This window comes from Giraffa tippelskirchi, chromosome 1 (genome assembly GCF_054371585.1).
Source record: "Giraffa tippelskirchi isolate mGirTip1 chromosome 1, T2T-mGirTip1v1.2.pri, whole genome shotgun sequence".
Classification (NCBI taxonomy): domain Eukaryota; kingdom Metazoa; phylum Chordata; class Mammalia; order Artiodactyla; family Giraffidae; genus Giraffa; species Giraffa tippelskirchi.
In genome coordinates this window covers 216,337,543-216,360,919 of record NC_137275.1, presented here as the reverse complement: position 1 = coordinate 216,360,919, position 23,377 = coordinate 216,337,543, and the positions used below count along the sequence as shown (strand labels likewise).

The 23,377-nt window shown below is 40.6% G+C and overlaps 2 protein-coding genes across 7 annotated transcripts in view; one reads left to right on the top strand and one right to left on the bottom strand.

The window, feature by feature from the left end:
* Nucleotides 1-809: 809 nt before the first annotated feature.
* KIAA1958 (KIAA1958 ortholog) overlaps nucleotides 810-23,377 on the bottom strand; it is a 168,699-nt gene continuing 146,131 nt past the window's right edge. Inside the window, exons 4-5 of the transcript XR_014064547.1 lie at nucleotides 3,355-3,458; nucleotides 810-1,258 (exon numbers count right to left, since the gene is read on the bottom strand). The gene's annotated coding sequence lies outside the window, so the exon portion shown is untranslated. The remainder of the gene's footprint in view (nucleotides 1,259-3,354; nucleotides 3,459-23,377) is intronic.
* On the top strand, nucleotides 4,231-22,934 carry INIP (INTS3 and NABP interacting protein). Of its 6 annotated transcripts, none has more exons than XM_081527215.1 (6): nucleotides 4,231-4,262; nucleotides 5,824-5,906; nucleotides 14,231-14,378; nucleotides 16,568-16,670; nucleotides 18,776-18,866; nucleotides 20,183-22,934. In XM_081527215.1, exons 4-6 carry the CDS (start codon nucleotides 16,633-16,635, stop codon nucleotides 20,276-20,278), a joined length of 225 nt encoding a protein of 74 aa, XP_081383341.1. In that variant the 5' UTR covers nucleotides 4,231-4,262; nucleotides 5,824-5,906; nucleotides 14,231-14,378; nucleotides 16,568-16,632; the 3' UTR covers nucleotides 20,279-22,934. The 6 variants fall into 6 exon arrangements, with proteins under 6 accessions (XP_081383341.1, XP_081383310.1, XP_081383320.1 ...); XM_081527194.1 differs by lacking the exon at nucleotides 4,231-4,262 and adding an exon at nucleotides 4,283-4,408; XM_081527204.1 differs by lacking the exons at nucleotides 4,231-4,262; nucleotides 14,231-14,378 and adding exons at nucleotides 4,283-4,408; nucleotides 12,654-12,798.

Below are 23,377 nucleotides of genomic sequence, written 5' to 3'. Positions count from 1 at the left end.
CAGAAATTCAAGATATTTAATGGACCCTCACCTTAAAGCAACTTGTGACAGCCTTCCCTTCAGGATAAATATTCCCTTTCTTCTGTCAGAGTACATGGCTCTGTACTTTGTACTCTTCTGTCATGGCTTTTGTCTTTATAAGCCCCTGACACTTTCTCTTCCCCAGAACACTCTTCTGGTTTTACCCAAATCTGTCTTCAGAATTGCAATTCTTAAACCCCCCAATAAACTCTTATTTGAAGCTTATTGCATTTTTTGGATTGACCTTACTGAGTAGGAGCCTTCCTTTAAAACCATGGGGAAATACTGTAATAGCTCTTTTAACAGGATAATGTTGGTGCAAAAATTTCCTGTCTGATTTGTCTAGTATCATCCAGGTTGCCCAATATGCTACTTTGCATGTAGAAAGTATTCAAGGAAATAGCTCAGATAATTACCAAAAAGAAGCAAATTGCAAAACAATATATATACATATATACATATATATCGGAGAAGGCAATGGCACCCCACTCCAGTACTCTTGCCTGGAAAATCCCATGGACGGAGGAGCCTGGCAGGCTTCAGTCCATGGGGTTGCTAAGAGTCGGACACGACTGAGCGACTTCACTTTCACTTTTCCCTTTCATGCACTGGAGAAGGAAATGGCAACCCACTCCAGTATTCTTGCCTGGAGAATCCCAGGGACGGCGGAGCCTGGTGGGCTGCCGTCTATGGGGTCACACAGAGTCGGACACGACTGAAGCGACTTAGCAGCAGCAGCAGCAGCATACATATATATATCATATAGATAGCAAGATAGAATGTTCACATTTTTATAAAGTTTTAAACAATTGAATATATTTTAGGAATACAATGTAGCAAAAATTTAAAGATCTGTATTGGAGCAATGACAACCAAATTCAGGAGAGTGAGTTACCTCAGAGATGGATCGAGAGGAACATAGTGGAGGAAGGGTGTCTGGAAGAATCCAAATGTACTTGAAATGTTTTGTTTTTAGGCCAGTAAAGTAAGTTCCACAGTGTCTATTACCTTATTATATATTTTTGTAAGTCTGAGCCATGAAAATGCAACCCAGACAAAAAAGCCTTTCCTGCATTTGTTTCTCAGGTACTCTCACACATGCTCTGAGTGAAAAGCAATGTATTACCTTCCTGTTGAGGCTGTAAAAGATGACCACAGATTTGGTGCCCGTAAACAAGAGAAATCCATCCTCTCCCGGTGTTGGAGATGAGAAGTCCAAAATCAGTTCGTGCTGAAACTAAGGGAGGGGAGAATGTTCTTGCTTCTTCTGGCTCCTGGGAGCTGTAAGGAATTCGCTGGTTTGTGGCTTTATCACTGCAGTCTCTGCCTCCGTGATCACACATGTTCTCTTCTGCCTGTGTCAACTCTCCCTCCCTCTCTCTCTTATAAGGATGTTTGTGATTGTGTTCAGGGCTCACCTGGGTAATCCAGGATACTCTCCCCACCTCAGTACCCTTAATGCAATCACATCTGCAGAGACCCTTTTCCCATATAAGGCAACATTTATATTCATAGGTTCCAGAATTCAGGATTACATGCTGACCACAAGGCCTCGGGGGGCTTCCCAGGTGGTGCCACTGGTAAAGAATCTGCCTGCTAATGCAGGAGACACAAGAGACGTGGGTCCTATCCTTCGGTCAGGAACATCCTCTGGAGGAGGAGATGGCAACCCACTCCAGTATTCTTGCTTGGAGAATCCCATGGACAGAGGAGCCTGGAGGGCTACGCGTGTGCACACGCACACACACACACACACACACACACACAAACGCCTCTGTCTCAATAGAAATGCAATCCTTTCCTAAAGTCAAAGTTAAATAAAATTGGCCCAAGGGTTGTAAGTAAAAAGTAAATGTAACAAGAAACTTTTTAAGAATGCTTGAGGATTTCGGACTTCCCTGGTGGTCCAGTGGTTAAGACTCTGCACCCCCAATGCATGGGGCACAGGTTTGAACCCCGGTCAGGGAACTGAGATCCCATGTGACATGGCCAAAAGATTAAAAAAAAAAAAAGAAGAAGCTAGGGGATTTGGAGAAGCATAGGGCTGGCATTTTATCACGAACAATCTCAAATGAGTCTTTCAGCAAAATTTGTTAAATTTATAGATGGTACCAAATTTGGGGAGTAATTAATAGTGCTAGTGCAATAGTTTAAGAAGAATAAAGGCCCTGAATTTTCAGAACAATACTGCTGAAGAGCATATTAGCGGCACACAGTGAGAGTCCACAAAGCATTATTTGACGAAAGGACTAGATCAGCTTTTAAAGCAAAAGTGAGATTCTGGCCTACACACTCAAAAGCATCTTATAGAAAACGACACATCGTTCAGCCTGTATTTTTATTAAACTTCTATTGAATAAATGAATGGAAGGGCACATTTCTGCTTCATTATGTTTAAAGATCCATCAGCAGGTGTACCTGCTTAGCACTCTTCTGGGGATTTTGAGGACACTGGCATGTACTGAAAACCAGGTCCCTTAGAGGTGACCACACTAGAGGAGATGACATGAAGCACTACACCGCACGCAGCCTGCCAGGCTCAAGAGGGGCTTAATGAAGTGTTGTGAACCCTCTACATAGCCCATCGCAAACAGTAGGGTTCAATCTATTTAATTAAAGGGACAGAACAGTGGCAAAATAAAAGTTTCTATTTAAAGTCAATCAATCTGGACTTCCCTGGTGGTCCAGCTGTTAAGAATTCTGCCAATGCAGAAGACGCGGGTTTGATCCCTGGGTCAGGAAGATGGAGAAGGAAACGGCAACCCACTCCAATATTCTTGCCTGGGAAATTCCATGGACAGAGGAGAATGGTGGGCTATAGTCCGTGAGGTCACAAAAGAGTTGGACACAACTTAGTGACTAAACAACAAGTTATCATACTGGCTTCAGGAGGAAGCACCTCACAGACTGTTACCTAAAGTTTCCTTATCAGTTAACAGAGGCCCAGGTCTATCACATGCATTCCTTTTGTCTTGGACTTTCCACTAGTAGATATGTAGGACTTACATACTTATCAAACCAGTCAATCCTAAAGGAAACCAACCCTGAATACTCATCAGAAGGAATGATGCTGAAACTGAAGCTCTAATACTTTGGCCACCTGATGCAAAGAGCCAGTTCACTGGAAGAACTTGATGCTGGGAACAATTGAGGGCAGGAGGAGAAGGGGGTGACAGAGGATGAGATGGTTGGATGGCATCATCAACTCAATGGACATGAGTTTGAGCAAACTCCAGGATATAGTGAAGGACAGGTAAGCCTGGCATGCTGCAGTCCATGGGGTTGCAAAGAATTGGACACAACTGTGAGACTGCACAACAACAACATACTTACCTGAACTATTGACAGGTAGATGGGTGACACAGTGGTAAAGAATCTGCTTGTCAACGCAGGAGACTCAGGAGATGCAGGTTCGATCACTGGGTCGAGAAGATCACCTGGAGGAGGAAATGGCAACCCACTACAGTATTCTTGATTGGAAAATTCCATGGACAGAGGAGCCTGGTGGGCTATATACAGTCCATGGGATCACAAAGAGTCGGACATGACTGAGCAGGCACATTGACCAACATATCCAGTAAAACACAGATCTTTTTTTCTTTTCTTTTTTAAGAGTTTACATTTTGCAAACTTTATTTAACATTTTCCTTTTTCAAACTGTGGTTTCAGATCTGACTATCCAATGTATTGATAGACATGTAGCTCTACTGTGCTGGCATCAGGCTATCCTACAAGGAGTGACTTCTTGATCTGAGATGTGGCATATCCACTCCTTAAATACACATTATTGCAATTGCACAGCAGTAAAAAATTTCTACAAGTTTAGTGCTTATGTTTAATTAAAGTAGGCAAGTATCCCCGGGATTTGTGTACATTAAGATGCGCAACCCCAAGATGGTTGTTAAAGCTCGCTCTCTGAGTGCCAACCGCAGCTCCGCCTCAGTCCCTACCTAAGTGGATTCACACTTGCTGGGCTGGTGGCTTTTCTCCCCCCAGCGGTCTGGACGGAATACCTACTTGCGGTGCTAGGGACCCGTTCTGTCTCTGCCTCCGCCCTTACGTCACTGCGCGCCCCGCCCCTTTCGGGCCCCGCCCCCGGCCTGCAAGTTCCATGAGCCTCTCTGGCTGCCACTCTTTGGAAAGGAAGTGGCGTATGCATCAGGTTGGCAGTTAAAGTACGAATCACCGTGAGGAGCGGCCGTTGGGTCCAGGCGGGAGGCGGGACTTCCGCTCCCTCGGGGGTCAGTCACCGGGAGGCGGAAGAGCAGCGGGGGCGGGAGGGTTGTAGAGTTGTATGTTGAGCTCGAGTTGCGGGTCTTGAAGTGGTCGCGCCCCCTTGGCGGACGCGACCTGACGGCTAGGCGGTCCTGGGCTCTTCCGCCTCGCGGTAAGTAGGACCGCCTGGCGGCACCGGTTATGGAGGTGTGTGGCCTCGGCGCTGACGTGCTGCCGCCATCCCTTGCCATAGGGTAGTGCCTTCCCCGTCAGCTTTGCCTCCCAGCTTTCACTCCCCCTGTTGTCCTGGGTCTCGGCTGCAGCCGCTCCGCCAGCCCTCCTCGCACGCCCCAGGGACCCTTCTGAGACGCTGGTCCAACCTTGTCACGTCCCTGCTTGACGTTCCCCATCACAAGATGGCCCTCTTGTTCCTCCCTTGCTAACCCGGTTTCGCCTGCTCTATACTTAAGCCCCAGGAGACACTTAACATTATTTTGTTCAAAACCGACATTTGTTTACTAGCTCTTGTCCTTTTGTGCGCATATTAGAAGGCATACCTCGTCACGCCAGTAGAATCAGTTCGTCTCTGCTCCCAGAGCGTTGTTTACGCCTTGTAAAAAGCGCGTGTTAAACTTTTTTTGGTATGGTTGCTTGAATGAGACTGTGTTTTCCCACTGGATTGTACATTTCATGAGAGCAAGAGTAGGGTCTTGCTCATTTGGGATCTACCCAAGCCCTAGTTCAAAAGCACGAAGTTTAGAACTAACCGTATTCGCACTAGCTTCGTGACCGTGGGCACAATCTCCCCATTTATAAAGTGGTGATAAATAAAATAACTAATTTCAGTCATCTTACATAGTGTAGAGTGCAGAGTATATACTGGATAAATATTCGGCTTGTTTCCCTTTTTAGCCTTAAGTAGTATACACAGTAGTTGTTAGGTGAAAAGTGAAGTCATTCAGTCATGTCCGACTCTTTGTGACCCCATGGACTGTAGCCTACCAGGCTCCTCCGTCCATGGAATTTTCCAGGCAAAAATACTGGAGTGGGTTGCCATTTCCTTCTCCATGTTGTTAGGTAGGTATCTTAAATGAATCCAGAGGCACTATAGTTGAGTGATTTTTTGCTTCCTAGCCCTGCAGTCGAATTGATACTATCAATTAGTTGATACATTTGGTAGTATTTGGTAAACACAGTCTAATGATGTAAGTAAAGACAGTAATGCTAACTGTTGGTATCAACATCTGTGAGAATAAACATTTGACTTTCACTCTAATTAAGTGGGCTTCCCAGGTGGTGGTAGAGGTAAAGAACCCATCTGACAGTGTGGAAGACATAAAAAGACGATGGTTCCATCCCTGGGTCAGGAAGATCTCCTGGAGTAGGAAATGGCAACCCTCTCCAGTATTCTTGCCTGGAAAATCCCATGGACAGAGGAGCCTGGCGGGCTTTAAGGTCACAGAGTCAAACATGACTGAAGCAACTGAGCACTCTAAATAACTTGAGGTGCTTGCTTTAAGTTGTGTGCCTTTCAGACATATGTTTCTGAAAAGATGAAGATAAGTGTGTACACATTATTTTTTACAGGTGTTTGTAAAGTGCTGACCAGTTATCACTGAACATAGTTGAAACAGAAAATAGGAAGATGGCAGCAAACCCTTCAGGACAAGGTAAGTGCATCCTGGAATTTCTTTTATTACTAGAAACTTTTCCCCTTTATAGTAAAGTATTTTGATAGAACATTTAGCATGGGGCAGTTATTGTAGCCAGAATTAAAAATGAATAGCAAAAAAAAAAGACTAGCAAAGTAAAATCGCATATTTGAAGCAATTCCAACATTTTGTCTATATGTAACATCCTTAATATTTATTAATCCTATATTTTCAGCTCAGTCACTCAGTCGTCTCCAACTCCTTGTGACCTCATAGACTGCAACACGCCAGGCCTCTATGTCCATCACCAGCTCCCAGAGTTTACTCAAACTCATGTCCATCGAGTCGATGATGCCACCCAACCATCTCATCCTCTGTCGGCCCCTTCTCCTCCTGCCCTCAATCTTTCCCAGCATCAGGGTCTTTTCCAATGAGTCAGTTCTTCGCATCAGGTGGCCAGAGTATTGGAGTTTCAGCATCAGTCCTTCCAATGAATATTCAGGACTGATCTCCTTTAGGATGGACTGGTTTGATCTCCTTGCAGTCCAAGGGACTCTCAAGAGTCTTCTGCAACACCACAGTTCAAAACCATCAATTCTTCAGCACTCAGCTTTCTTTATAGTCCAACTCTCACATCCATACGCGACTACTGGAAAAACCATAGCTTTGACTAGATGGACCTTTGTTGGCAAAATAATGTCTCTGCTTCTTAATATGCTGTCTAGGTTGGTCATAACTTTTCTTCCACGGAACAAATGTCTTTTCATTTCATGGCTGCAGTCACCATCTGCAGTGATTTTGAAGCCCCCCAAAATTAAGTCTGTCACTGTTTCCACTGTTTCCCCATCTATTTGCCATGAAGTGATGGGACCAGATGCCGTGATCTTAGTTTTCTGAATGCTGAGTTTTAAGCCAAATTTTCACTCTCCTGTTTCACTTTCATCAAGAGGCTCTTTATTTCTTCTCTTTCTGCCATAACGGTGGTGTCATCTGCATATCTGAGGTTATTGATATTTTTCCAAGCATCTTGATTCCAGCTTGTGCTTCATGCAGTCCAGCATTTCTCATGATGTACTCTGCATATAAGTTAAATAAGCAGGGTGACAATATACAGCCTTAATGTACTCCTTTCCCGATTTGGAACCAGTCTGTTGTTCCATGTCTAGTTCTAACTGTTGCTTCTTGACCTGCATATAGATTTCTCTGGTCAGATGATCTGGTATTCCCATCTCTGTAAGAATTTTCCAGAGTTTGTTGTGGTCCACACAGTCAAAGTCTTTGGCATAGTCAGTGAAGCAGATGTTTTTCTGGAACTCTCTTGCTTTTTCGATGATCTAGCAGGTGTTGGCAGTCTGATCCCTGGTTCCTCTGCCTTTCCTAAATCCAGCTTGAACATGTGGAACATCTAAATCTTGTATTTTAATCTCTGTTAATATGCTAACATTGTAAACCTTCGGTCCTCCTCTGAAATTTGTTTTCTTACTCTTTTACTTGAGATCAGAACCACTTTTACAGAAGTTAATATTGTCATTGGGCAATATCCATGCCTTTATTTTCATTTGCTTGAAAAGCTTTCCATACACATTTCATCTGTGTTAAGAGCTCCCTAAAGCAAATCAAGTTAGATACATCCCAAGTAAGAAGTTTTTGTTTTGTTTAAAATAAGTTCTCAAAAGCAAAGTTTAGCCTCCAGAAAATATTCAGTTCCACTTTGTAAGTGAAACTTACAAACTTACAAAACCTACTTGAAAAATTGAAACAAACTTCTGTTTTCCTCTCCATATCAAAATTAAGCGTCCATTTGACAGGTCTTATTTTTAAATTAATCTTGGTCGTGTTTCATTTTAAACATCATATAAACATGTTTGTGTCCAGCTCACACTCACTGTCCTGTCTGTGAGAATCATCCATGTTGTGCCATGTATATCAGTTGTTCATTCTGTTTGATTGCAGACTAGTATTCCATCGTATGAAGTTACCACAGTTTACTTATTCATTTTCCTTTTTGGAGACTTTGGGGTTCTATCAGTTTGGGACATTGTGAATAAAGCTGCTTTGAATATTTGTAAGTCTTTTTGCAGATATTTGAATAAATAGATAGGAGTGGAGCATCGGCGTGTACTTTACATTCCGTCTAGTAAAAGTGTGATAATTCTGGTTGCTCCATATAGAGCACTGTTGGTCTTTTCAATTTTAGCCATTTTAGAGGGTGTAAAGTGACATCTCATTGTAGTATTAACTTGCATTTCCCTGATGACAAATGTTGAGCACTTTTTAATGTGCTTATTGGCCATTGTAAATCTTTGTGAAATGTTTGTTCAGACTTCCTTTCACTCATTTTTTTAAAAATTGGGTTATTTTTATTATCAGTTTTTTTTAAGAGTCTAGATACAGGTTCTGGGTCACTGCTAAGTACATCACCTAGATCATTTTGGAGTTGGTTTCTGTTGACTGCATTTCTTTTTTTTTGAGTATGGGTCACATTTTTTTTTTTCTTACTGTAAGTAAGTGAAAGTCACTTAGTCATGTCCAACTATTTGTGACCCCGTAGACTATACAGTCCATGGAATTCTCTAGGCCAGAATACTGGAGTGGATAGCCTTTCCCTTCTCCAGGGGATCTTCCCAAACCAGGGATCGAACCCAGGTCTCCCACATTGCAGGCGGATTCTTTACCAGCTGAGCCAGAAGGGAGCCCAAATTTCTTACAATACTTAGTGATTTGTTATGAAATCCTGGGTACTATGACTAAAACATTTTAGAGACTCTGGATTCTGTTATATTTCCTCTGAAATGTGATTTTTGTTCTAGCAGCTGGCTTGGCTCAACTCATACTGCAAACTCTTGTCTCCTTTATGTTGGGCTGCAGCAGCTGAAATCTCAGCTTATTTTTTTGTTTTGTCGTAAACAGTAGTCTTTATTTTTACACAAAGCACTCAAAATGGGGCAGTTCCTCAAAGGGTGACTTGGAATTAGAAAATCCATCCTGAGTGTGAAAGTGTTAGTTGCTAAGTTGTGTCCAACACTTTGTGATCCCGTGGAGTGCAGCCTGCCAGGCTCCTCTGTCCATGGGATTTTCCAGGCAAGAATACTGGAGTGGGTTCCCATTTCCTTCTCCAGGGAATGTTTCCCACCCCCGGATTGAACCTGAGTCTTCTACCTTGGCAGGCAGATTCTTTACCACCGAGCCACCTGGGAAGCCCTTTATTGAAGTGTGGTGTTGTAAAAAACTAGCTGTGGTGACAGCTTTACTGGGTATAACCAGCTAATACAGTTCTGCTCTCTCAAATACGCAAGTGTGATTTGTGCGTTCTGTGGACTAATTACAGATCAACATTTGCCTGTGGTTTTTGACCTCTTCTTTTCAACAGGTTATAGGGATTCAGATTAAAAATTTAATTTGAACCAAAATGAGACTAAGAGAAATCCATTTTGGAGAGAAAATACGCGGCTAAAAGTCACACCATGAAGTCCAAATGAAAACAAAATAAATATTTTAATCTTTCTGTTGTAACAGCACAGATATTCAAGATTTATAATTTTTTTAAGCAGTTGGAATAAAGCACAATCATTTTTACTGTTGCCTTTGATTGATCCGTAGTCAAATCCACTATGAAACATCCCCTGAATAGAAGCAAATTTAGATTAGTCCTTTGACTTTTGTTGCTCTTTTGTCACTGATTTTTTTGGTGTCGTGAGCTGCTGCTATTAGACACCAGCAGAGGGAGTCCATATCATGTTCTGTAGACTCTGAGACTCTCAGGGATAATAAACTATTTATTTGGATCTACTGCATTTTACTCTTTATGTTAAATTACTTCTGTACTGTTTATGTGTATTAGAACTACTTATTATGAAGATTGAAGACCAAGTTCCATAATTATCTTACAATAATAACTGAAAGAAGAATGACTTTTACAAAAATCTTCATCTGTGTGGTGTAATGTATTAATGTCTCTACTGTAGGGGACAGGCCATCTTTTAGATCTAGCAGTCTATCATACTACAGTAGCAATCTGAACTGCTCAATTTCACAAGCTTTTGGCAGACAGTTACTGAAGTCTCTCATTCTCTTTAGCATTCGTCATAGTGTGGAACATTTGATGGGTTCATAATAATTATTTGATTGATAAGTAACATTTCCTAGATAGCATATTTAAAAGCAGAGACATTACTTTGCCAACAAAAGTCTGTCTAGTCAAGGCTATGGTTTTTCCAGTGGTCATGTATGGATGTGAGAGTTGGACGGTGAAGAAAGCTGAGCGCCGCAGAATTGATGCTTTTGAACTGTGGTGTTGGAGAAGACTCTTGAGAGTCCCTTGGACTGCAAGGAGATCCCACCAGTCCATCCTAAAGGAGATCAGTGCTAGGTGTTCATTGGAAGGACTGATGTTGAAGCTGAAACTCTAGTACTTTGGCCACCTCATGCAAAGAGTTGACTCATTGGAAAAGATCCTAATGCTGGGTAGGATTGAGGGCAGGAGGAGAAGGGGACGACAGAGGATGAGATGGTTGGATGGCATCACTGACTCGATGGACATGGGTTTGGGTGGACTCTGGGAGGTGGTGATGGATAGGGAGGCCTGGCGTGCTGCAGTTCATGGGGTCACAGGGAGTCGGACACGACTGAGCGACTGAACTGAACTGAAGTAACATTTTGAGAATTTAATATGTAGAGGCAGATTATCAAACTGGAATTTGGCCAAGGTACCATTCCTATGGAAAGAGGCCCTCATGATGGGTAAATATCAGGGCCCTGTGATCATGCGTTGGCAGTTGGGAGATTGGTCTAACCTGATTTCAGCTACACAGAGAAACCTGGTGAAAAACTAAGGAACGTGCAAGTTCTTTTAATTCTTTTATAGTTATCTCATAATGCTTAGAGTAATAACTGTAATTTCTGCAGTCCAGTGGTGGGAACTATTGATTTGGGGCCACTTTGGATGTTCTTAGCTGTGATTTCAGGATACTGTGTAGGATTAGAGTAGCATAGCTCCTGGGAGGTGTCTTGGTGACCTCAGACCCAAGTACCTAAACCACCTATGGTCCAGAGGGAAAGCAAATTTACCCTTCAGGCTTGTGCTAAGGTATGCTACCTCTCAACTAAGAATTTATCCTAGTGATGCATAAAAATCACCTTAAAATTCTTGTATTTGTACCTTTTTTAAAGATGAGAGTGTGGAGGCAAAGACACGATTTGGAGTTGGTTTTTTAAAGCTAGATTTCTAAGTAAATAAAGCTAGATTTGTTTTTGTCTCATTTTTCATTGCCTAGGCAAAGGCAGTACAGTAGTTTTCTGATGCTGGAATTGATCTGTAGGCCCAGGTTCAAATAGGAATGAAACTGAATTGAGGCAGAATGTTATGTAAACTAGAATGAGATTGTTTGTATAGCAGAAGAGAGCTTGTGATCCCCAGGTCCATTCAGACTGACCTGGGAGGCCAGTCATGTGAGTGTAACCTAGAAAGCTGTGCTAACCAGTTGTACCCTTTGTAATGGAAACCTGTTTACTGAAAAAGAATTGTCAGAATGGGGCTGACAAGAATCTAGTGAGGGGACTTTCCTGGTAGTCCAATGGCTAAAGCTCTGGGCTCCCAATGCAGGGGACCCGGGTTCGATCCCTGGTCAGGGAACTAGATCCCACATGCCTCAACTAAGACCCAGCACAACCAAATAAATAAATAAATAAATAAATAAATATTTTTTAAAAAAGAATCTAGTGAGGTTAACAATCTAAATGATAGAGAACACTAAGAGATAATAAAAATAATAGCTAGTATTTAGTAAGCAACTACCACGTGGCAGGCAGTATGGTAGGTATTATTTATATTTACTGTATTTCATATAACCATCCTTCAAAGTTGTCATTGTTATGCCCATCAGTCCTGCATAGTGAGATAATTTTCCCAATATTAAATAATAACTGGTAGTACTGAGATCGGAGAAGGCAATGGCACCCCACTCCAGTACTCTTGCCTGGAAATCCCATGGACGGAGGAGCCTGGTAGGCTACAGTCCATGGGGTCGCTAAGAGTTGGACACGACTGAGCGACTTCACTTTCACTTTTCCCTTTCATGCACTGGAGAAGGAAATGGCAACTCACTCCAGTATTCTTGCCTGGAGAATCCCAGGGACGGGGGAGCCTGGTGGGCTGCCGTCTATGGGGTCGCACAGAGTCGGACACGGCTGAAGCGACTTGGCAGCAGTACTGAGATGAGAACCCAAGTTGAATCTGTGCCCAAGTTCCCTGTTGATTGTTTCCCACACTGTACTTTTGCTGTGGGTTAGAACATTCTAATTATAGCATCTAAGAAAAAATTGGGAGCTCTAGACTAGGAGCAGGAGAAGGCAATAGCACCCCACTCTAGTACTCTTGCCTGGAGAATCCCATGGACAGAGGAGCCTGGGAGGCTGCAGTCCATGGGGTTGCTGGGAGTCGGACACAGCTGAGCAACTTCCCTTTCACTTTTCACTTGCGTGCATTGGAGAAGGAAATGGCAACGCACTCCAGTGTTCTTGCCTGGAGAATCCTGGGGACGGGGGAGCCTGGTGGGCTGCCGTCTATGGGGTCGCACAGAGTCGGACACGACTGAAGCGACTTAGCAGCAGCAGCAGACTAGGGGCATAAGACCTCATCTTAATTTTTGTATCTCTTAATGTACCTGTTATTAAGCAGAAAATCCTTACTATAAACTCTAAAATAAAATATAAAATCTTACTATAAAATCTAAAAATACTAAAACTATTTACTATAAATAAACACAGGGAAATGAGTTTATCTGTAAGAGGAAAAGAAAAATGAGTGAGGAGGAAAGGGTGATTCAAGCAGAAGAGATTTCATCATCTTATTTAGCCACTGATGAAGACAAGGAACCTCAATGGATAGAAAAAGAGGCAGTAGCTTAAAGGGGTAAGTAAGTCTTTGGGGTCTAAGAGAGAAAGAACTTGAACACAGGGAGATCACCTGAGCAGACCTCAGGAGTTATTCTTTTCCCTAATCTTGTGTTTTCAGTAAATTCTAAAAGGTGGCTAAGAGTTGAATAATTTTTTTTAAGAGTTGAATAATATTTTAATCTTGCAAGTTATAGGAAGTGTTTGCCATTAACTAGCTATCTAGAAGACCAGATACTGCTACTAATTAATTCATGTTAATAATGTTGTTATATTTTTTATTCTGCCAAGACTTCGACTCAGGTAGTCTCTCCTGAATTAGTATAAGCTTGAACCACTGAATACATTTTATGTATCATTAAGGAGGCAGAATAATATTCTGCCTGCCTACCCTCCAAAAAAATGGTAACCCCCTCCAGTGTTCTTGCCTGGAAAATTCCATGGACAGAGGAGCCTGGTGGGCTACAGTCTGTGGAGTCGCAGAGTTGGACATGACTGAGCGCGCGTGTGTGCAAACACACACACTCACTCACTCCAGAAAACACCCACATCATAATCCCCGGAACCTGTGAGTATTGTTACCTTACATGGCAGAAGGAATTTTGCACACGTGGTTAAGGTTAAGGGCCTTGAGATGGGAATGTTATCCTAGATTATCTAGGTGGGTCTATTTCAGTCACATGAGTTTTTAAAAGCAGGGAGCTTTTTCCTGGCTGTGTCAGAGAGAAATGACCACAGAAAAAGGGTCAGAGGGTGCAACATTGTTGACTTTGAAGTGGGAGAAAGGGGACCACAAGCCAGGGAACTCAGGCACATCTGAGTTCTGATGGAACTCATCTTGTCTGATGGAAAAGGCAGGGAAACCGATTCTCTCTTAGAGCCAGGAAAGGACTTGCAGCTCTTAATTTTATCCCAGTGAGATTACTGACCTGTAGAACTGAAAAATAATGGATTCTTGTTGTTTTAAGCCATTAAGTTTGTGGTCTTTTTTTTTTTTTTACAGCAGCAATAGAAATAATGTACCATTTAACTACATAAGCCAGAAACCTCAGAATCATCCATGACACCTTACTCCTTATTCTTGACTTGATATTGATTCTCTCATTGTCCCGTTGATTTAACTGCCTAAAAAGCTCTTGGGTCTCTCACCTCTGTGCATTTCTCCAGCCGTAAACAGCCTCTGTCGTCTCTAGCTTGCTCCACTGGCTCTTTTTCTCTTACCTAGTCTATTCCCAACCGTGTAGCTTCCATTATCTTTCTACCGGGGGAAGGGTTATTTTGTCCCTCCACCCCTCATTAAACTAATTAATCTAACATTTCAGCTCAGGCATTCCTTCCTGTGGAAGACTGCTTTGACACTGCTCCCTCTCCTTCCAGTCTCAGGTTGATTCAACATTGATTCCTACAGTGATTATTATAAATACTTATAGAATTTTATTTCTTTATTTCAGACTGCTCATCTTAGACTCTAATTATACATTCATCTGTGTAATTATTTGATCATCTCTATCTTCACTGGAATGTTTTAAGAACCATGAGAGCTAGAATGAAGTCAGGTTGTGACACATCATTGCAATCTTACCATCTGCCTTAGTGCCTGTATGTATGTCATTTTTGCACAATAAATAACTTAAAACATGTTAAACTAATAGTTTATTAGTAAACCAATAAACTAATTGGAGGAGTGGACTCCTCCAATACTAAACAGCTGTTGTGTTTTTTTTTTTGAGGATGGGACATGCTAAGCGGCTTATAGGGTCTCAGTTACCCAGTCAGGGATTGAACCTAGGCCACGGAAGTGAAAGCATGCAGTGCTGACCAGTAGGCCACCAGGGAACCTCCCCCTAAACAGCTCTCTTAGGATGGTATAGTTCGCTTTACTGTCGAGTTGTGAAGAGTATATAGCTTGTAAGATAACTACTTGAAAGGATTTGAATTTTTAAAATATCTTTAAAAATAATCATTATGAAAGCAGTATAACAATTGGAAAGTATATTATCCATAACCCCACTTATCAAACAGTAATTTTCATTCTTTAGTTTTAGATTTTTTTCAATAAAAAGATTCCCTATTAGTCCTTGTTTAAGTGTCATAGAACTATTCACACAAAGTGAATTATAAGCTGTTAGGTTTTAAGTGCAATTTGATGTAATGCTAGTTACTCCAGAATATTTTAGTGACACAGAAATGTGTGCTATCAAAATGTTTCTATAAATGAATGTGGAAATGATAGTACATATGATTGTGAATGGAGACAGTTATAGTTCTAAAAGTGGAACTTCTAGAGTGTGTTGCATTATTAAATAATTTTATTAGGAAAAAGTTTAGTTATAAAGAAATAGTAAGTACTTCCTACTGTACATGAGATAATATGTTTTACTACCCTCATGCTTCTAAGAACATAAAAGTTACCTTTAACTTTAAGATGCATATAAAATAACATAAATGCTGAATTATGGCAAGAGGTAGTTTGTGTTAAAAAACAGTTCATGTAGTGATTGTAATAGAAGTTAACTTTTATATATCTATGCCTTTGAGTTAAGTTTGTGCAAACCTTGACAGTGGGAGAATCTTGCTCTAGAAAATTATACTTAACTACTTCACATAACACACCTTCCTGGGTGGCTCAGTGGTCAAGAATCTGCCTGCCAATGTAGGAGACTCAGGTTCAATCCCTGGATCGGGAAGATCCCCTGGAGGAGGAAATGGCAACCTGCTCCAGTAATCCTGCCTGAAAAATCCCATGGACAGAAGAGCCTGGAGGGCTACCGTTCATAGGGTCGCAAAGAGTCAGACATAACTGAGCAACTAAGCATAACGCACTTCATGTAACAAATAGACTACCTACTTTTTTGCCTTAAGTTTCAAATTGAAATAAACTATTATTGCTACTTAAGTTCTGTTGACTGTATATGTCTATAATATAGTAAATGTTTTGTGCAAAAATTGACATATAAATTATTTTTGAAAGCTCAAGAAGGAAGTACAAGTTTTGGTAAAAAGAAAAAAACCAGTAAATATAAAAAAAATGACCACAAACTTAATGGCTTAGAACAACAAGAATCCATTATTTTTCAGTTCTACAGGTCAGTAATCTCACTGGGATAAAATTAAGAGCTGCAAGTCCTTTCCTGGCTCTAAGAGAGAATCGGTTTCCCTGCCTTTTCCATCAGACATCAGACAAGATCAGAAAATAAGAGCCTAATAGACCTGACCATAGCCTTTCCCTTTCAGTTATGTTCCATTTCTTTCTCAGCACTGTTTGCTCGTCAGTTGCAGTTCTTTGACTTGTTCCTTGAAAGACTGTATTATTTCTGAATGAAAGCAGTTGAGAAAAAGAAATACTGTTTTGACCTGAGTATATTGAGTACTTTTCATGCTTTCCACTTCCATGAAAGAGACATTCATAAAGACTCCTAAAACTGAGAACTAAGAAAATCTCCACTTCAGAGATTGACTGAGCAAGGTAGAGATTGGTCCCTGCAGGATTTGGGGCCACAGAGATTTTAAGAAACAAATGCTGTTACCATCTTTGGTGATTAAAATTCTGTAGAACTAAGTCCTAAAAGTCCTCAGTCAGTGTTATAATTTGCTTTTATCTGTGTATAATGCTGTTACAGTTGGTTGAAAATAGGTAATAGAGAGACAGGGAAAACTGCTTACTAGTAGTTCATTATCATGTTAGAGAATAAAATTTTGCTTTCTGGATTTCTAGGTAGCCTAGGCTTATAAAATAGTTCTAATCTGTTTTCTTTCTTTCTCATTCCCTGTCCCCTCTCTTATTTTAGGTTTTCAAAACAAAAATAGAGTTGCAATCTTGGCAGAACTGGACAAAGAAAAAAGAAAGTTACTAATGCAGAACCAATCTTCAACAAATCACCCTGGAGCTAGGTATAGAAGAATCATCTGGTTTTTATATTTAGTGATATAAAAAGTATCTTGGACAGAACTAAAATTGGTTAGCAGTGATTTGTTTCTTTAACATTGGAATTTAACAGGTGACGTTTTATTTCCTAGTTGGATTTGAAAAAAATAGATTTTTAAAAATTGATTAGATTTTAAATATTTTAATTCTAATCAGAATATTTAATTTACAGCCTACTTTCAAAAAAAAGAAAAGAGTTTTGTGTTTTTTGGTTGTTGTTATTCATGAAATTATTGTTAATGTTCCACTTTTTAAGCATTATGCCAAGTAGGTAAAATTGAGGTAGCTTAATGATCTTTATTTTATTTCATTTCTGCCATCTTAAATCTCTTCCCTGACACCCATTATTCCATTCAGCCACCACCTTAACTTCCCCTTCTTTCTTTCAGGCAGATCTCTTAAAGGAGTTGTCTGTACCTACTGATCTCTGCTCTCTCACTGACTGACTCCTTAGCCCACTACAGTCTGACTTCCAGGCCTCCCCACCCTAGCCCCAAAGAATGGATTGGAGCCCAGGTCACTTGCAACTTCCTTGTGGCTAAATCTGGTGAACCAAAGTCCTTTTCTTGTTAGACTGCTTAGCATTATTTGCAACCACTGATTTCTTCCTTTTTAAAAAATTGAAATGTAGTTACCGTACAATATTATGTTAGCTTCAGGTTTACTGCATAATGATTTGACATGTGCATACACTGTGATCTGATCACTACAATAAGTAACCATCTGTCCCTACACAAAGTTATTACAATATTGTTGATCATATTTCTTATGCTGCATATTACATTCCTGTGACCTCTTTATCTTCTAACGGGTTCGTGCCTCTTAATCCTCTTTACCTGTTTCTCCCACCTCACACCCCTCCCCTCTGTTAACCACCTGTTTATCTGTGAGTCTGTTTTCTTTTTTTTTTTTATTATTACTGGTTAATTTTTTGTTTTAATTTTTATTGGCATATACTTGATATACAATATTGTGTTAGATTCAGGTATATACAAGTCTTGTTTTCATTTTGTTTTTTAGATTCCATATATAAGTGAGCTCATGGTATTTGCCGTCACAAATGAAAAGCTTTTTATTTTTTTTACTCCATTGTATACAGTTCCCTCCTCCTTTAAATACTCTTCTTGGCTTCCATTCATTCACTGTTATACAGTCTTGGTGTCTATTTTAGACATTTCTCCACTGCCTGTCTCTTGAATGTTGGTATTCCTCCGAGTTCTGTTCTAGATCCAGTTGCCCAGTCTGCTTCTTTTCACTGGACAGTTGCATCCACTTTCACAGCCTGTTATTTATGTGCCGATAACTTTTACACACTTAATATCTCTAGCCCATTCCACTCTCAAGTACCAGACTGCCTCCTGGACATCTGTACTTTGACGTCCTACAGGCATTTCACCCTTGGTGTGTTCCGTACTGAACTCATCTCCCCTCTCTGCCTACTCAGTATTCTTGGCTTACTTGTTGCCGTGAGTGGTACAGATCTACTAGTAATCAAAATCATAAATGTGAACTTTGTTTATTATTCCCTCTCACTTCCATCTCTGAGCATTTATCATTCTTTTATGTTTAATTTCCCAGCCTAGGAATCGAATTTCTTGATTTCTTTCACAAGGCTGTATATGTTCTGGTACCTGCCTTCCTTCCTAGACTCATTTTTTGACAACCCACTTCTCCCCTCTCTAGCCCTGACCTCCAGTCCTACTGAACCATAAATTTCTTCAAATGTGTCAGGTTTGAACCCTGCCTTCATATGCTCTACGATCTGCTTGAAATAGTCAGCTCTTTAGTTTTCATCATAAATGTAACTTTATGATAGACCAGAGTACCTCAAATCATTTTGAAAGCAGAAGACCATAAATCATTGTTAAAAAGGAGATAATCTGAAGCACTTGTAAATAATATGGGCTTTTCCATATAAATTAATGTAAACAGTGGAAGAAGAAAAAAGACTTATTCAGGAAGATGTTGTTTTTTCTTTTTAAATAATCCCTATATAGAATATCTAATGAAAAATGTGATTCAGAAGTAAAGGAGTCTATAAATAGTCAAGTAACTAAGATTCCCATTTTAGCATAGCGCTCTCAAGACCTGCTCTCAACAAGGACTTCCGGGACCACGCTGAGCAGCAGCATATTGCAGCCCAGCAGAAGGCAGCTTTGCAGGTGAGAAAAGTGTGACTGACATTCTTGTCTCACCGGAGATTTCCCAGGGCTTGGAAACCAGCACAATTCTTATTTTGTATTTCAGTGGAGCAATATCAATAAAAATGTTCCATACATAATTGCAGTAGTTTGCTGACGTTCAATTATGCCCAGAGGATTTGAAGGACCAATACAGGAGTAATGAAAGTATCTTTTATGGTGTTCACACATGATTGATTCTTTGCCACACCTGGCAAGAGACTGCGTGTGCACAAGAGTGTAGGATATTTGGATGGCCTGAATGAGCTCAAGAAGCTGAACTGGCTGGCTAGTTTAATAGTACATATATATTTTTCAAATTGGTCATGCTGTTATGTCCTTTGATAGTCTTACTGATTTATTGTTGCTTGGATTCTTTTTTTAATGGTCAGCATATCTGTTTTGGGTGGTGCTAGTGGTAAAGAACCCACCTGCCAGTGCAGGAGACATAAGAGACACAGGTTCAATCCCTGGGTTGGGAAGATCCTCTGGAGGAGGGCATGGCAACCCACTCCAGCATTCTTGCCTGGAGAATCCCATGGACAGGAGCCTGGTGGGCTGTAGTCTGCAGGGTCGCAAAGAATTGGACATGACTGAGCAAGACTTAACTCTTAATATGGAAATCTGACAACCCATCATCTTAAAAAAATTGACTGTAATGAACAGCTTTAGTATTTCATTGATCTTGGATAATTTAAGATTCTCAGAGACCTTGGACAAGACATCATTACTGATGCTTTTAAGCCTTAGAATCTCAGAATTGCAAGGGACATTACATTAAAGATCATCTCCCTTTAGACCACCTATGAACAGTGACAAAGGACATCACTGATGGTTTTGTTATTTACATTCCAGCATTCTCTACAAAATGTTGGCATCTTAACCACCAGTAATCAGCTACCTTCTCCCTTCTCCTTCCAGCTTCTGCCCTTCTTTCTCACTCTCCTGCTTTATTGACCAAGAGCAGAGCACTCTGGGACCTTGTTCCTAGTTTTCCTCCCCACTTCCAGGAACAAAGTAATTCACGTCTTTGACTCAATTATTGACTGATGAGACCCACAAGGAAGAGAGTAGGGAGGATAAATTAGTACCTGGTGCAACTTGTTAGTGTGAATTCTTTATTATTGTAGATCTTCTGTGTATTTAAACAAAATTAGCAGCAGCAGAACTATCTTTTAAAACAAATTTGGTCTTAAGCACTCAGAAAGGGTAAGTAATTTTAATGCCTTGGTTGAAGAACTGTGACTCTTAATAACTAAATTGCCTTTTTTTCTTTTTTTTTTTTAACTCTTTCTTAGCATGCACATGCACATTCATCGGGATACTTCATAACTCAAGATTCTGCATTTGGGAATCTCATTCTTCCTGTTTTACCTCGCCTTGACCCAGAATGAAGAAAATATTTGTAACAGAAGTGACTTTGTAATATCAAATGCCAAAGCTACTATCATTCAGTGCTATACAAACTGTGACTTTCAGAATTTTGGTGGACTTTTTTTTATATGTTTTGTTTCTTTAAAAGAAAGATGTGTAAGTGAAAGCAAAAAAAGGAAGGTGACCAGGATGATGAAAGCTCTGGAAGCTGTATAATCTGGGAACTGATGCGGCTGCTCAGGACTATAATCTGTGTGTAAGGGAGTTTGATTTTTGATTCTGAATCAGACCCCAAATTGGATGTGGTCACATAACCCACCTCCCAAACTAGTTGGACTGAATATATCATGTCTACAGTAGACTTTCAAGAACAATTTAAAATACTTTATAAACAAATTAGGGTGCTTTTTAAAAATGTGAACCAATAGGCTTAAGTTACATTCACACTTGCTATTTATAGAATTGATATCACTGTACCTTTTGCGTTTATAGTCATCATATCCTAAAATACCCTTTAACTGGTAACTAGTTTCCCTATTCTCAATTTTAAAAGAAAACCCAAGATGCAAGTAAGTTACCAGCCAATTGTAAATACCTTTTATAAAGCTATGCCACTGTTAATTATGTGACTAAATGCTATTAAAAACAATAAGAAATAGAGTTTTAAATTTTGTACATGCTCTTATTTAGTGGTACTGCATAAATAGTGTGCCTCAATAGCTTTACTGCCCATTTTTGCTCTAATTAGAAACAAAGTTGAGCCCCTTTTCAGTTAAAGAGGAAAGAATTAGGTTAAGCAAGTTTCTCAACATGATACATCTTTAAACAGAATCCAGGATGCTTACTTAAATATGCAGTGCCCACAACTGACCTTAGTCCTATGGAATTAGTGTCTAATTCAAAATAAAGTCTGAAAACCATGGGCTAGAGAATTCAGTGTTCTTGATATCTAAAAATCCATACATATGTAGGTCCCTGAACCTTAGAGGTCACTTAGTTAATAGTATTTTTTTTTACTTTTAATAGGGTTGAAATTATGTTTTATACTATATCACAGATAATAGTATTTTTTATAACTGACCTCATCTTGGCCTTAAGTCCCCATCCTGTCTGGTGGTAGGATGCAATTTTAAACTGAAAGTTACAGTTTGAGTCAAGAATTAGAAAAAGTTCATGTCCCTTTTCGAACAGATTCTCCTTCCTTCCCTTAGGTATTTGTTCCAGCCACTCAGCCCCATCTCACCTAAACTGTACGAAGCAGGAGTGGACAGTTCTAGATATGGCTGTGCCATTTAGATTCTCTCTGTTGAGAATTGGGACTGGTTTTCCTCATTTGGGTGAGTTGGCAGCTGTCTCCATTGTAATGGTCACCGTTACAGCAAAGGTGCCCTTTCTCCTACTGCTGGCGAGCACCCGGGCCTTTGCCTCTCTGCCTGTCTCAGGTTCACACAGCTAGCCTTGGCCCTCCTTGGTCCTCACTTTCTTGAATTGATACAAGTTACTCTTCCGTGCAATCCCTGAGCTCCTGGCATCATTCTAAATCTATTGATGCTAGGGAGATAACATTTTTGGATTGAATAGTTTTTATACTATTGATGCTTCTACCAAACGTGTAACTTTTATAACCTGAGTAAAGAGATCTTTTTCCCAGGGGTATCTTTTCTGGTCTCAGCTCTTTAAATAGATATCGCTTAAACATCTGAATCTTCCAGTCCTGACTAGTAAGCACTTCCTCCACCCGTTTCCGTACAAATTCAGTTCAGTTCCCATGTGTATTTACTAATGCCTGCTCTGTAAAGCACTGTGCTTTAAGGGGAAGAGATGAGTTAAGACTTGCTCTTAGAGAAGCCGCAGTGCAGAGGAGCCCACTCTGGTACAGCAGCGAGGAAGCAGCATCCAGTGCGTGGCCCGGGAGCGGCAAACCCGAGCATGCGCAGTCTAGTCACGCCGAGCCGTTACTAATGCGATCTTCCCTGGCAGGGAAAGAAGGTCTGCCCCAGGCAGAGCTCAGGACTTCCTCATCAAAGTAGGGACTGCAGCAGCTGTGAGGACCGCAAAGGATAACGGGGAGGGCGGCAGTGGGCTCCGGTGGTGCTTCCCTCGGGTTGCAGGTGAGTGTGGCTGACGCACTTAACCTTAAGACTTAACCTGTCGCTCTGTCTCCTCTGTAAAAGGAGAACAATACACACACAGCCTAATTCACAAATTACCTAGACCACAGTTTTTCAGAGTGCAGGTCTCAATACATTACCGAATTGAGAGACCAACTAAATGGCTGAATGGGGTATGACCCGCTTTTTTTTTCAATAGAAAACATCAGAGTACATGGCATGTAGAAATAGGTTTTGGTTCATAAATCTTCCTTTTCTGTGTGTTTGTGAGTTTATTTACTTTGTTTATCATATGCTCCACCTGCATGTAAGGTCTTTGAGGGCAAGGGCTTTTGTTCTTGCTTCCTGCCTGTTTACTACTGTATTCTGAGGATAGTATTTGGCGTATAGTAGGTGATCAATACTTACTGAAGGAATGAATGAATATGACCTGGATTGTGATGTAAAGGGTATTTTTTTTTATATATACTATGAGTCATGGCAAAAATGTTTTGAAAGCCACTTCTAAATAATACAGATGATAGTGCTTTGTATGACTCTTGAATAAAAACTAAAATGAATTGAATGAATGAATTTCAAAGGCTGATTTTTTTCCTGAACAATTTATAAGCTGTCTCATTAAGTTGTCTCAGTTCTTTGCTTTACTTTGGCAATAAAAACTCAACCTTACTATGCATTTAAGGCCTGTTGAGGCAAAGGTTTTGGCAGATATGGTTACATTCAGAAGTGGAATATCAACAGAGAGAACATCAGTTCGTTAGTGCAACTGGTCCCCCTAGTTGGAATCCCATCAGCTGGCACAAGTCCCTTTTCAGTAGCATTAAGCCCAACCAGTGTTTACTCAGTGCTTCCTCACCTCTGTGTGTGCATAGTGACTAGTATGCAATAGACACCAACAACTTCTTAAATGAGCAAATAATGAACTGTGGTGCTGGAGAAGACTCTTGAGAGTCCCTTGGACTGCAAGGAGATCAGTCCTGGGTGTTCATTGGAAGGACTGATGTTGAA